Raw genomic sequence first — 13,897 nt, forward strand, 5'->3', positions numbered from 1 at the left:
CTTGGACCTTCTCATCTAACTTGCTTAGAAAATGAAGTGCTGTAAAAGAATAAGCACATGGGCCAGCTCGTTTTGCTGCTGTTTGAGGTAGGGACTGAAAAATTTAGCAGTAAGTGATTGTAGTTAGCCATATACAAGTGTTTTCCTCCCAGCCAGCAGAAGTCTCCTTACCTAGCTGCTGCCAGTTAAACCTTGTCTTGGTTCTGTGCAGCTGCATGCATGACTCCCCGAGCTGTCAGTGGGTCCTGGAAGTCAGCCAGGTTGTGAAATCGGGTACAACTGGTATAGAAAGGCCTTCCAGGTCCTTAACGTGGAGCTGCTGATGTGAAGAGAATGCAAACTGGGAAGTCCATCAGTCAGCAATGCTTTATATTTTGGTAGCAGGCAGTTTGTTTCCTATGCAATTTAAAAAGTCGGAGTGTGAGAGGAAATATTTGCATAGCAAAGCTTTTGAGCAAATGCAGATCTCTGTCTGAGGATCACTGGGCAGTGTGACGCTCTGGTGAAACGTGGGCTAGCTTGGTTTGAGTAGCACCGTGTGCGTGGAGGTCTCCTCAGTGTGCAGCCAGTCCCTCCATGTGGCTGACTGTTGGGGAACTCTTGTTCAGATGAGGCTAAGTATCCTTGTAAGCAGATGAGCCAAGAAAGTATGTCATGCACCGAGCCCAGTGCTTCCAGCATACTGGAGAGAGATCTGAAGCTGAAGGAAGCCCCTCCTTCAGCTTGTTTGTAGCATTCCTGCATGAACCCATACCTCTGAAGCATCGGCTTTGGTTGTCCCAGAAACTGTTAATGTCACTGCTGGGATTGTTTCTTTTTCTCCTGCATCTGGGGCTGGCAGGAACAAGTTTCCCTTCTCTCCTTATGTGCTAAATTTTACTAGAAATATTTATTATATTGCCTTTGTAGCCTGGAATAGATGTCAGAGCCTCAGCGAGCTCTGCAAGGGTATGAACTCCCTGGAGTGAATTGGTGAACAGTTAATCTTGTTGTAAATTCTAGCAAAGATGCAGAGAGCAGAGACATTCACTTCTTGACTGCTGCATGTCATTGTGATTAAATGGTACTTAGCTGCAGTTCTTTAGGTCAGTCAGCTAGCAGTGTCAGTCCTGATGTAGACTCTTTAATTGCCCAAATCCTTCCTGAAGGAAGTGCTCTGGAGTGGTACAAAGAGCTCAGCTGACTTTAGCTCTGCTCCTTTCTTTGGTGCTCATAATAACTGTTACCTGGGGGGGATGATGGATGCTGCTATTCCAGTGTGCCTCTCTTGTAATGTTAGAGTAAACACTTTGCTGCAGCTGTAAACATAAGGCTAATCTGCCTTTCTCAGAAGGTGCTTGTCTCCTTTCCCACTGTGTTGGTTGCAATGAGCTCATCTGTGTTGCAGTAAATGCTGGCAACAGTTTTATGTAAAACATGCTTCCAAACAAGCCTGTTTGGATGGAGAGGTCTGAACGATCTTGCTGCATTTTCCTTGAGAGAGCAGCAAGAGCGTGTTGAGTTTGTCAGCCTGCATGATGCCAGGTTCACCTAGTTTTAACTTTTGTTTCTTTGACAAATGGGGAAGTGACTCGATGAGGAGACTGAGATGAAGCCCTTTATGCCAGGGGCTTGAAGGGTCACACATGTTCTCTGGCATGCTTACTGCCTGCATGAACCTCTGCACAGACCTAAGCTGAGTGCGTGCTGCCTTCTCGCCCCCGCTGTGGCCTGTGGAAAGGCTGATGATGTCTGTTACTGAGCACCAGGCTGTCCTGCTGGCTGAAGGAAGAAACGTGGATCTGTCTGGCCTATTCTGGGCCCAGGCTGTCTGGAGCTGACAGCCTGGCTGGAAGCCCTTGGCACTGTGTGGAGCACCCCGCTGAAGTGGAAGAGGGATTGAGACCATTGCTAACCCCTTTGAGATTTGGAAAGCAGCTCCTCCTGGCTCCTCTTGCTATCTTACAGACTTAGCTGTGGCTTGGCTTTCCTGCTTTGTGGACAACTTGAGCCACCATAGCTGGCTTTCTTTTTCCTTGTCTTTGGCATCAGGCTGTCAGTGGTGGCTTGTGTGATGGATGAATGTAGCACCACACTACATCCATCCGTGGCCCTTCTGGAGGTTTCTTTTGCGCGCTTTTTTTTTTTTTCTTTCCCCAGCTAAGAGACTGCCACCCCCAAAGATAAGATGCAGTGCAGCTGTCTCTCCGGCAGTGGATGCTGAATTTCAACTGCTGGTGGGCCAGCTGCTCATCACAAGTGATGTTTCTGAAGCAGAACCTGAGACTTGCCCAGCCTGCAAAGGTTTGCTTTGGGATTACTTGGTGCAGAGACCTCAGCTGTGCTGTTAATAGATCCATCTGCCTTAAGATCCCTGGACCTTGGCCTGGAGCCCTTCACTGGCCTTTCTTGACTGAACGGTTGTTTTAACGGCTGAAAGTGCGGGTGTCACTGCTAATAGGAGTTACAATATTGCTGCAGAAAGGCAACAACTATCAGAAGAGAAAGGACGTTTGTGGAAAGAAAGTGTTCTTCATAGCTTAGGTCAGGGCCCTATCCATTTATAACTGCTGGTCTGTGTATGACTGAACATGGGTCCAGACTTTATTGCTGTATTAAGGGAGCAGTTACCCAAATCCTTCCAAATAAGGGTCTTAGTCCAGTGTAAGCAATAATCTGCCCATGCATGAAGAGTGAAGGCTGAAGGAATAGCAGATATTCACCTAGGGAAGACCATCATTCTACTAAACTTGAATATAAGCTGTGGTCAGATGGAGATTGAATGTCTTCTATTAACCTGAATGAAACTACATTGTTCAACCTCAGCACAAATATGCTTTGGGAATATGATTGGGTTTATTTGTCTTGGCATTTGCAATCATGCCCTTTCATAGTATAGATTAGCTTTTGATTAAAGTAGAAGCACTAGTTAGACTTTGTAATTTCTGGGCTGTGGGTGGATTTCAAGACAGCCTTATCCATACTCTCATCTTGAAGAAAGAAGAACTCTACCTCATGCATTCCTCATAGATATGTCTAACCTTTTCTCTAGCACTGGAGTCTCTTAAGACTTTTTTTTTTGTGTGTGTGTATCCCAATGCAAAATATCCCACTGTTGTAAAGCTTTCCTCAGTGTTGTAGTCACATGTGCTGTGGTTTAAACTTGTTTACGTCATAGCTGCGTGACGATTCATCACAGAATAAAGGAAGTCCAACAGAGCTTCCTGGGTGTGTTCACGCTGCTTGGAAATTCAGCCAGTGGGTGGGTGGCTCTCTACTGAATGAATGACAACATGCTCTCATCTGCAGTTTAGTTTTGGAAAAACAGATACAGAACTGGATAGCAATAAATTCAGCCAAGGCAGGTCTTTTCTGTGTCACTCAGATTTTGAGCATCTTTCTAAGGGAGAAAAACAACCATGTGCTTTGAGAGAAGAGCTCTGTGGCGATTCTGTACAGCCATTCCCCGCTTCAGTTTTGGCCTCAACAGTCCAGGCAAGGAAAAACTCATGAGGAAAGGTGAGTCAGTGACAGAGAGCAACGGGGACATGTGCTTTATGTAACCAAGGCGTTATCCAGACCTCAAAATAGCATCTCAGCATCTGCAAATAAAAGGGGAATTGGTGATGAAGTTCAGGTGGCTGCTGGTTGTTCTCAGCATTGTGGGCCACGATGGGGGAGGACAGAACAGCATCTTTTTGTGTGCCCCCTTTATCATGGGAAAAGTATTGTTTGCTAAGTGATCATATCTTAGTGGGAAAGCCCCTGTAAGGATTTCCCCCCCCGGAAATCTCTCTATTTAGCACATACTCTATTTCTGAGCAGTTTCACTCATTTATCCAGGAATATGGGCTAGATAGCTGTGTCTGTTTCAGCTCCTTGCAGATGGGAGCTGGCCCTGGATGCATGAGAGGTACTATGCTGCTTATACTGATAACCCTGCCTCACCCCAGCTGGCTCTGCACAGAGGAGGCTTGTACATCTGGGGGGACATGGCAGAGCTGGTCTGAAGGTGACTACGCAGCTAGAGGTGGCCAAGGATCGCCTGCAGTTACTGGGTACCCCAAAGGAATTGGACACATACCTGTTGCAGGTTTTTTTTCCTCTGGAAGTGACAGCTGTCCAGGCTCGAGTGGTCCCTCTTCTCACACACGGTGCGTCCAATTTCCACGTGGAGCATGTATTTCAGCCCTCTGACAATCTAGAGAAAGTAGTTTCCTCCTTTGAAGTAAGGGCAAGGGATGCCAAAATTTTGGCTAGGAATCAAATGCTACATCTGTGAATTGTGTGTGGTGGTGTGGATAGAAGTGTGTTATGTTGAATTACTGGGGGGGGGGGGGGGGGGAAGTCCTCCTGTGGAGCAGTTGAATGGGATAGAGGGACATGTGCTGTGTATCTTTAGGCACGCATAGCAGTCCTGAGGAGGATCAGGGCTCCCATATCTTGGGTGCTCTGTAGGTGGGTCAATTGGTAAATGGTTTGGAGGACCACCAGAAATCTGGGGTCTTCTTACCTGTACCATAGCTTTGTTTATTTGTGATTCCTTAAAAAGAAAGAGGTCATTGGAACTGTTGTTGTATCTGTAAACCCCAAAGCGAGCTGCCTTGCGGACACCAGGATTGTTGGTGTTCATCGGGACAGGGAAGCCAGGTTTCATGGTCGAATTAGGTGGTGGTACATCTGTAGCTGAAACAACACAAAACATGAGTGCAAAACACATCAGGTGCCTGAAATGGTGGGAGCTTCAGCCCTCTGAAACAATGCTAAACCTTCTTACTTGTCCCATGCACTTGTGCTTCAGAAGGACTCTGCTCACATCCATTAGAAAGTAATTTTCCTTTATATGTTTGAAATGGTGAAACAATCCTGTGGAATGAAGTGACAGAAAAAGATTCTGCTAGAAGTGGTAGCAGAGCTCAAACTGACTTAGAAGAAGCCAGGGTATCATGACTATTATTTAGAACATCTCTGGTATGACTCCCAGCTCATAGAAGGCCCAACTTTGAATCTAGTTCTAAAGCTAGGTCATGTTGCTCAGAGTACAATATAATTTTGATAATTTATCAAACACTGGCTGCTCTTAGTTGGCATGCCAAGTTTAACTAGCAGACATAAGTCTTTCCCACCTCCCCCTTTGATGGCATCTTGAGGTTTTTATTTTAGGGGGATTTAGGTGGTGATAAAGGTGGGGGGAAGATCCCCTCCCTCTACATGCTGACAAAGGAGAGGGTGTCCTTGTTCTCCAGCTGGGCAGGGAAGGGCCTGGGGCAGAACTTGGACTAGCTCCCCGCTGTCCTGGAGAGCGGGCTGCTTTGGGTGCTGAAGTGCTGTTGCCCTGACCCAAATGCCAAGGACCATCTTATTATCACAGCCATCAAGTGGAGGAGCAAGGTGTGTAGGAAATGGAGATTGGGCTTCCAAGCTTGAGCACTTCTTCTCACACAGCCCTTATTACTATATATTCTTACTCGGTTGTGTAGCTAATTTCCTCGTGCCCAGCTTGTTTTTTCAATAATTTAAAAGAAGCTCAAAGGTTACGGTTAACACCAGTATTTTCTCCCCTTGACACTTGCCTTGCCCTCCATTTTCCCTGTTCTGAAATACAAACAAGAGGAAGAAATCCTCAACCTACACAAGCTGCTGTTCAGCCACTGCTGACGCCAAGACCTGCCAGTGCAGGAGGTGGCCCTTGGAGTTTGTGCCCTGTGTGTGTGTGTCTAGGCAGCGAGCCTGCATGTGCATGTGCATACAGAGCTTGTACTAAATGTGCTGTGAAAGTGAAGCTTTTTATTACCTCCAGCTTTTTTTCACAGCTAGTTCTCTCACTAACAGCCAAGCACAGAGCATAAACCATGTATTTAAGCCAGTTTCTACTAAGAAACTCCAAAGTAGAAGAGATAGGGGCAACCTGGTGACCCAGAATCTATTTAAAAAAACGCAAAACCGCAGCATTACATGCCATCATCGGCACAAGAGGCTGCAAAAATTCAGCTTTCAAGTTGCTACGTATGTCCTAATTACGCTATCACATCCTCCCCCGCAGGTGGTAATGGCTGCACCCCCTTGTAACACTGCTCAGCGATTAAAGTGTTGACCTGCAAAGGAGAGAGACAGTTCCACGTCCCTCCTCCATCCAAGGATGTCCAAATTCACATCTCTTCCTGGCTGATACACCAGCTATCTTAATGACCCCCATGTTTTCTTGCAGGTGGGAGCTGAGAGACCCAGACCATGTATCTGAGAGGCACGGATGTTTTGCAAGTGGCTTTGTGTCTGGTGTGGAAGTGACAAGCTTTCCTGCCCCACGTCTCTGATCTATGTTGGGACTGGGTGTGCAGCCAGTGCTGAGCAACCCGGCAGTGTTTTTTTCACGTAACAGCCCAGAATCCACTAGTAGGTCCCAAGACTATTCTCTATGGCATGGTATTTTCCCACTGCAGCAAGGGTGGGATTCAAGAGTCAGAGGGACTCATGACCACGCAGCCTAGGACTGAAGGTGTTTCTCAGGCAGCATGTCTTATCCAGTGGTCAGCTTATGGATAAGACTTTCCAAAGCATCTGTTTGTCCTCTTGTCCTGAACGGGGACTTCGCCTGGGGGTAGAGGTGGTGGGACCCACAGGTGATTCAAGAGGGCCATGCAGGACCTGCCTGAAGTCAAAAAGGAAGCTTGTTTTGGGCCTTGCCCACAAGACCAGCTGTCCTTATTCTTAGGGTTACTATGCTTTTTCCTGTGCCATCAATACCAACTCAACAGCTTATAGGAACAAGTTTTTTTTTCCTGAGCTCGCCTAGCAACTAAGCCAGGCTGCCAGGCTGAGAGCAGGTCACTGGCTTGTGCTCATCTGGCTGCTCCTCAGGACCTTGCTTGAATCTATGCCCTTATGCCTGTTGGAAAGTCAGATGTGGCAGTGGTGGGGATGTTGACAGCAGATACTGTCCTTTGCAGTAGGAGGAGATAACTGCAGGCTTTTTCAATCTTAGCACAAAGTCACTTTAGCACTTCGCCCTCAACACCTCTTGAGTCATGACGACATCTTTTTTTAGGCATGGGGTGGCAGAGTGAGAGAGGCTGGCTGAAGTCACCCTCTGTGTGTGGGAAGAAAACTATGAAGTGTGTTCCCCAAAGCAAGAGGCAGAGTTCAAAGTGCCCTTGTTCCTGACTCTAGTGCCTGGTAGATCCATCAGTGTCACATGTGGTGAGGCCTCTGAAATGCAATATCTGGAGAGGTAGGCTCACAGTCTAGCAAGCTGGCCCATGTGTTGTAGACAGGTAGCAGGCTGGTAATACACCGTGTGTGGTGGGCAGATGGTAGGCTAGTATATTTTTGCTCCAACTTTCACCAAGGGGTACCGGGCATTTCACCTCTTTCACCCATTGCAACTTGGTGTTGAGAATGACTCATACCAGAGCAAAATGGGTATAAAATCTACTGAGTCCTTGTGGGAGAACTTTATCCCCCTGTTTTCCTCTGGTGACCCAGATTCCTCAAGGCTAGGATTTGTTTTTCTTGATGTGCTTTGACTCTTGTTCAAGGTAGTCACTTCATGGCATACACAGTGTTCTGAAATCGCTTTTGCTGTTTGGAATAGTTTGCATCACTGTATTTCCAAAACGCAGATACTCTCTGGTGTAAGGTACCTGTGGTTCTGATTTTCTTCGCTGCAACCTTTTCTAATGGATTCTTCCCTAGCTTGATCCTTGAAGGCCATTACCTTGAGAAGCTGAATGTGCGTAAGGTGATGGCCTCACTCCAAGAGCAAAGCAGAATGGCCCATAGGGTCAGATAACAGTGCAAGGCTCTAGGCATAGCAGTATTGGTGAAACCCTTGTCGTCCAGGCCTGGGTGCAAGGCTCTAGGCATAGCAGTATTGGTGAAACCCTTGTCGTCCAGGCCCGGGTGGGAGCAGAGGCACTGCATGACCTGGCCAGGCACCTACAATACTCAGAGGCCCAGAGGATGTGATCTCATGACCTGGGAACACAGCTCTTACTGCTCTACAGGGAGATGCTTAGGGCCAGAGCATTTGTATTTTAGACCCCATCCTTGCTTCTGGGTTTGGAAATGTGAAGAGAGAGGGGAAAATTTGGCCTGCCTCCTCTTCCTTCTGTTGGACAGTAGTAGGGTAGACTCTTTTCTTGCTCTGAGATAACAGGCAACTGCCCGTTATTAAGCAAGAGGTGGCTGTTCTTGCAGCGATGAGTTGAATGTTGAACTAAGAGGCCCTCCCTTGTGCTTTTCTCATTGAGGAATAATTTGGGGGCCCCGTTCCTGCAGTATGAGAGAGCAATTCTATGGATGCTCTCTCCCAGCCTGCAGTGAAGCAAATAGGCCGATTGCAACAGGTTTTTCCCATGGGTGCTTTCAAAACCTCCTCCCCATGACTAGGAGCAAGCCTAGGCTTTATCTTTACATTTAAGGCACAGCAGAGTTCCTGCATGCCTCTGCAACCCCCAAAGGAAACCACAGCCGAAACAAAAAGCTACTGGCTAACCAAACACCATCCCTGAGTGCATTAGTACTTTCTGTGTATGGGAGTCAAAGTAAAACTGAAGTAGAGCTAAAACCTTCAGAGAGAAAACACTCCTGTCTGCAGCTCCCATTCTAAAGATTTAAGGCAAGCTGCAATCAAGAGAGTTTCCTTGCTCAGCAAAGAAAGGAATGATACGGAGTAATGTTTCATTAAAGTCAGCTAATCGGCACTCAAGTGCCCATCTGTACTTAGCAGTCAAATTGTTACCCACAGTCTTTAGATTTAATAATCAAGGTCATGCAGAGTTTAAACACTAACAAATAAGTTAAACCCTGAAGTTGACTTTAAAATCCTTAGATGATGTCCCTGGATAACACGGTTTGCTATAAGGGGAGAAAGTCTTTTAGGCAGTTGGATTTTCAGCTGCAGTCTGAACCCTGCAGTGCTGAGCCAACATGAGCAGCAGTTGGAGAAGGGCTGTTATTTACCAGTACATTAGAAAGCAGCATTCACAGGACCTAAAGCACAAGGAAAACAGAATTATTTTCTACTCTTACCATCTGAGGTCCTGGTGAAGCCCCAGAGTGCTAAATAGCAAAGTGCGGCAAAGCTCCAGGCGAAGTTCACTGCCATCTCCACCGCGTCAGAAGAGGAGCCCGCCAGCAAGAGGAGTGACCGCCCTGCTTCCTGCAGGGGAAGATGTGCCTCTTCGAGTGCTCTTATTGGCTGGGAGGAAAGAAAAAAATCACCCTAAAACCCCCTGAATCATCACAGCTCTGATGCAGACTTCGCCTCCTGCTGATGACTGCATACCTCAAAGCACCACAAAACTCTAGATTGGTGATAGCAGCACCAGTCCTGCATCAGACAGGGACTTTTGCTTCGTGATCCTTAGGCATTGTGCAGAAGCGTGGGCTTACATCGTATGTGTGATGTAACACTGGGAAGTGGTGTCGGGGTGAGGAGGGTAACAGTCATGTGCTTTAAGATTCATGGGGAAATTTAATCCCTAAGAAATGGGCAGTGAGCCCTGGGGATGCAGTTCTTGGCTTGTGTATGGGTGTCTGTGCGGGGAAAAGCCTGACAGAGAAGATAGGTCCAGTGTCTTGCTTTCCCTGACATGGAGATGTGAGGTTTGGGTGGGGGAGACAAGGAAGTTTTAGGAGCACCTACCTGAGGGGGCTGTGTGGAGCAGAGCCAGTAGGAAGAGGATTTTGGTTTTGATGGCAGAGGAGAACACTGTGCTCTACATTTACAAAAGGTGTTCTGACAACAGCGAAGGGCTGCACTAGGCTCAGAGGAGGTGAGGTTTTTCTTTAGGTGCTCTCCAGAGAGCAAGAGAAACACAAGAGGAGGGGTGGTTTGGCTCTCTGGCAAGCAGGGCTTTTCAGCTCCGGGGTTGGATTCCCCAGGGTCAGTGCTGGGTTTCCAGAGAGGTCATCTCCAGGCAGTGTTTGTCCATGCTGAGGAGCTTACAAGTTTGGGGAAAGGAGTTGGTTGCTAGACCTTGTGATGCACCTGAAATCACCAGCTGCCAGAATCAGGAGACTGGGAGATGAACTGATGTCTCACTGAAGGGCTGGGTGTGGTGGACTGTGTGTGTGCATTTGTTTCAGGTGAGCAGGAAGATGGTGGTTGCCTTTCACTTGCCGCAGCAATGAACTGTCCTCCTTTCTGAGCAAAGACATCTTATTGCCTGAAGGAAAGTCCTAATGTAGGTTAGTGTAGGTGGTGCATAAGAAGCTGGAAGAAAATAATCTTAGTGTTTCCTTGTAGGAAGGGATTTGGTAAACCCTCTGTTGAAACATCCCAACAAGAGAGAATGGGGCAAGCATGGTGAGTCACATTTATCATCAGTCCTACTCGCATAGTGCTTCTGAATCACATTGAGAGAGAATGAGAGGGGCTATATCGCGTTTTTTTTCGTGTCCCCCCCCCCCTTTTTTTTTGAGCCACACAGTGACCTGTCCCTCAACCGTGGCACAGGCAGGGACTCACTCCTCTGCGTGGCTGAATCAGGTATCTTCAGCCCTCCCTTTTCCCTCAAGAACTGTGCTCTAGAGTTCTGCCTCACTGAGAGACTCTGGGGGAATGTCTTTGTAAGCCTATCGTCGAGTCCTCCTGCAACATATGCAAGAGAGAGGGTGGTCAGGACCCTTGTCACTGGATCCCAGCACATCTCCTATGTGTTGCAAGAGCCTGTTTGTCACCCTGCTGCAGGATGCACCAGAAAGGGGTTCAGGGCTTCCTGCAGGACCTCGGTCCCTGCTCTCTCTGCTTCCCGGTGAGCTCACAGCCTTTTGATTTGAGTTGAAAGGGGCCCAACGTGAGGGTCTGCTCAGGGATTTGAGGGGATCTTTCTAGAGTGTAGATTCTTTCCTTGCTTAAAACGAGTGCTTTGGGACACCAGTAGCAGCCCTTTGGCAGGGTTTGCTGTGAGTGGGGACGATGACTAACAGAGAGGGTGGTGAGATGCAACTCCAGCACCCACCCGGCTGTGTGCAAGGCCACCTTACTTAGCTGTTGGCACTAGAGGGCACCAGAAGGTAATTTGCTGTGCCGGAGCCCAGGCTTGCCTGGCCCAGGCACCCCCAGAGCATCTTGAGCAGCCGCTGCTGTTCTGACCTGAGTGCTGGGGAGATTGGGGTCCCCTTCTGTGGAGCCCCTTCCTCTGCACAGAAGCCAAAGACAAGTGCAAACCTCACAGACAGAGCGGAGTTGTCCCCAGTGGAGCAGGGACAGACCCCAGGGGCAGTGGCTGTGTTTCAGCCTTGTCCGAAACTAGCCTAGGAGGTTGCCTGTGGCTTTGACAGATCAGCCCTTGGGTGCCTGATGGCTGGTGCCCCAGGGCAGAGGGGAGTGTGCTCTGGCTGTCAGGGTACCCGTGCCCATGCTCTGATGCAAACCTGGCTTGTTCTGCCTCCTGCTCTCCTGCTGTGGTGGCATCTGTGCTGCCACAGACTCTGTCCTGGGGAGCCTGACCTAGGACCTGCTCTTTCCTGAAGAGCACTGTTTTACTGTTAACAGGGTTTATAATGCCTAACAGTGACTTAAAGAAAACAGCATGTGTCTGCAGAGGGCACATTTTTCCTGCCTTCTTTGCTCTCCCCTTCTTTCCATAAAATTGCTCATTTACGGCTCTTCCAAATCAACTTTTCCTTTTCCTAATGACCTTTTTATGACTCTGCTGAGGAAGTTTCTCTGGTTCTTTTCTCTAGGAAGTAATAGAGTGCTCACTAATGAACAGTAGTATTAATAGTGCTAGGTACTATTATGTAAAAAAAAAAAAACAAAACAAACAAAACCCAAACAAAAAATCCCAAACCCACCAAAAAACTCCCCCTCCGAATAACTGACAAATAATAGCAAACTCCTCCAAGCCCACAATATACTTGTTATTTTTCCTTGGGAATTTTTGTGCCATGGAGGAACCTGTGCCTGGAGACTGGGACCATCATCCCTTTGCCATGTCTCATTCCAACCAGGTGCCATCTCCTGGGACACTGCTCTGTGCCCCAGATCCCTGTGTCTGCAGGTGGAGTGGAGCAGTGCGATGTCTCATCTGACATCCAACCCAGGAAAAGGAGGCAGATCCTGTTCTCTCTGAAGCTCCTTCAGGGTCACTGATGGGAATTTTGCCCACTTTCCCTGGAACACATGTGTAGACCACCTCCTCCAGATGAGCACAAGGCATGTGGGGCACTCTGCGGGGTGGTTTCTACTCCCTAAATTTCCCACTATGTGGCTGTTCCTCCTGTGTAAGCAGAAATCCTCAACAGGGAGAGGATGAAAGTAAGTGGGCAAGGAAAGGCCAGCTGATTATCCCAGGGGAAACAGAGCATTTGCTTTAAGCAAATAGCTAGCCCTGACCCAGTATAAATCAAACTTGTGATCTTTCTGCATTAAGTTGGGTTAAATAAATCTTAAAAGACTTGCATGCCTGAAGAAACCCTTGTGTTTGTTTTTGTGTGAGTAGGGGATGTTTGTTGCAAATTGTGGGAGACCAGGTCCGCTCTCTTTTCTGCAAGGAGTTTGTAGAGTCTGTTCATTCTCCTACTGTTGGGCTGGGTTGTTAGAGGCTTGGAAACTGTGCAACTGTGGGGGGATTTTTTTGATTAAAATAAAAAACCCTCAACTTTTATTATCCGTAAATCAAAGATGTATTTATCTCCTTCTTTTCCATTGAGAAAGCAAAACCACAGTGCCTGAAGTTTGATTCTCATGACATTTGGTGCATATGGTGGACTTTTTCAGCATCACTTTTTGCTTCTGTCATTCAAGGCGCACCTTTGGCCACACAGCACAACCCAGCAGTTGCCACCATGGCTTCCTGGAATAATGCCAGCGGGGTCTGCAAAGGGTCATGTTGGAATTACACTCCTGTGAATGCAATCAGCGTCTAGCCCTGCACCCACAATTTTTCACTTGCAGTTCTGACTCCCCCTTTGCACTTCACAGATCAGTCGGGGACTGTGAGAAAAATTCATCTCATTAACTTTTGCAGGGGCTTGGAGGATGACTGGAGTGTGTTTGAATTGTGCTTTCAAAAGTTTTAATTAAGACACATTTACCAGTGTCAATAGCTGGGGCTTTTTTCCCTTTCATCTTTTTTTGCATTTTCCAGGCCTTCATCTGATCCCCAGGGCAGCTAATTTAGTTGGGTTTGCTTTAATGAAGGATCTGAGCAGGAAGATGCTTGGCATCTCAGCTGGAAGAGAGAATCACCACACTTCAGCTTTTGGTAGACTAGTACATGGGAAAATGTGTGCTACTTTGGCAGAGTGGCAACAGCAGACTTTAAGCCTTAAAGGTGAAAGAGGTGGGCATGATGTCTTCTTCCACACTGAAGACTTGCACTTTGCAGATGCTGAAATACGTTGAGGTGCAGAAAAAGGACAGTCCAAGGAAGAAGGACCAGGATAAAGAATTCAGGTGAGGACCCTGCTGCTCCTCTGCCTTCCTGTAGCAGGAACACCTTGCCAGCCCGTCTTTCGTAAGTGGAAAACCATGCAGCTCATATAGCAGCAGCTCTTAAGTGCAGGGTCACCTGAGCAAGCCACAGAATACTGATAAACAGGCATGTGGCTGAAAAAGTTTTCTCAGGCACACGGGAAGGAGGAAAATGGTTCAGAGCACACATCCCTATGTAGGATTAAGTCAGCAGTGGTGGCCCCAGTCAGGATTATGGGTCTGTGCACTTGGCAGCAATAGGACATAGAGGAGAAACTGGGGTTTGACACTGGTGGGTTCACCTCACCCGGGAAATTTGTCTCCTTATGCTCCCTTGTCTCTTCTGCCAGGTGCTCTGTAGCTCACCAACACCCCACCTGTGCTCCACTGCAGAAGTTGCTCTGATTTTTCAAAGGGATCAAGGCTCATGCAGTTGCATCTGTTTTTCTACCGGCAATAACTTTTAGACTGATGAATTTCAATCAAATATGAAAG

At 47.6% G+C, this 13,897-nt stretch overlaps 1 protein-coding gene across 1 annotated transcript; it reads right to left on the reverse strand.

Annotated features, from left to right (window-relative positions):
• Nucleotides 1–3,276: 3,276 nt before the first annotated feature.
• On the reverse strand, nucleotides 3,277–12,538 carry CST7 (cystatin F). Its single transcript, XM_009468589.2, has 4 exons — nucleotides 9,010–12,538; nucleotides 4,493–4,665; nucleotides 4,064–4,180; nucleotides 3,277–3,581 (listed from the first exon to the last, which is right to left on the reverse strand). Exons 1-4 carry the CDS (start codon nucleotides 9,083–9,085, stop codon nucleotides 3,504–3,506), a joined length of 444 nt encoding a protein of 147 aa, XP_009466864.1. The 5' UTR covers nucleotides 9,086–12,538; the 3' UTR covers nucleotides 3,277–3,503.
• Between the last annotated feature and the right edge of the window lie 1,359 nt (nucleotides 12,539–13,897).

This window comes from Nipponia nippon, unplaced genomic scaffold (genome assembly GCF_047370975.1).
Source record: "Nipponia nippon isolate SJK-2023a ecotype South Korea unplaced genomic scaffold, ASM4737097v1 scaffold_4, whole genome shotgun sequence".
Taxonomy (NCBI): Eukaryota; Metazoa; Chordata; class Aves; order Pelecaniformes; family Threskiornithidae; genus Nipponia; species Nipponia nippon.

What these genes read in the sequence shown, in the direction of transcription:
- CST7 (XM_009468589.2), bottom strand. Translation starts at nt 9,085, where the DNA reads ATGGCAGTGAACTTCGCCTGGAGCTTTGCCGCACTTTGCTATTTAGCA. An exon ending in CTTCACCAGGACCTCAGATG is followed by an intron (nt 4,666 to 9,009) that starts GTAAGAGTAGAA and finishes GTGTTGTTTCAG; the next exon opens with CTACAGATGTACCACCACCT. An exon ending in TAAACAAAGCTATGGTACAG is followed by an intron (nt 4,181 to 4,492) that starts GTAAGAAGACCC and finishes TACTTTCTCTAG; the next exon opens with ATTGTCAGAGGGCTGAAATA.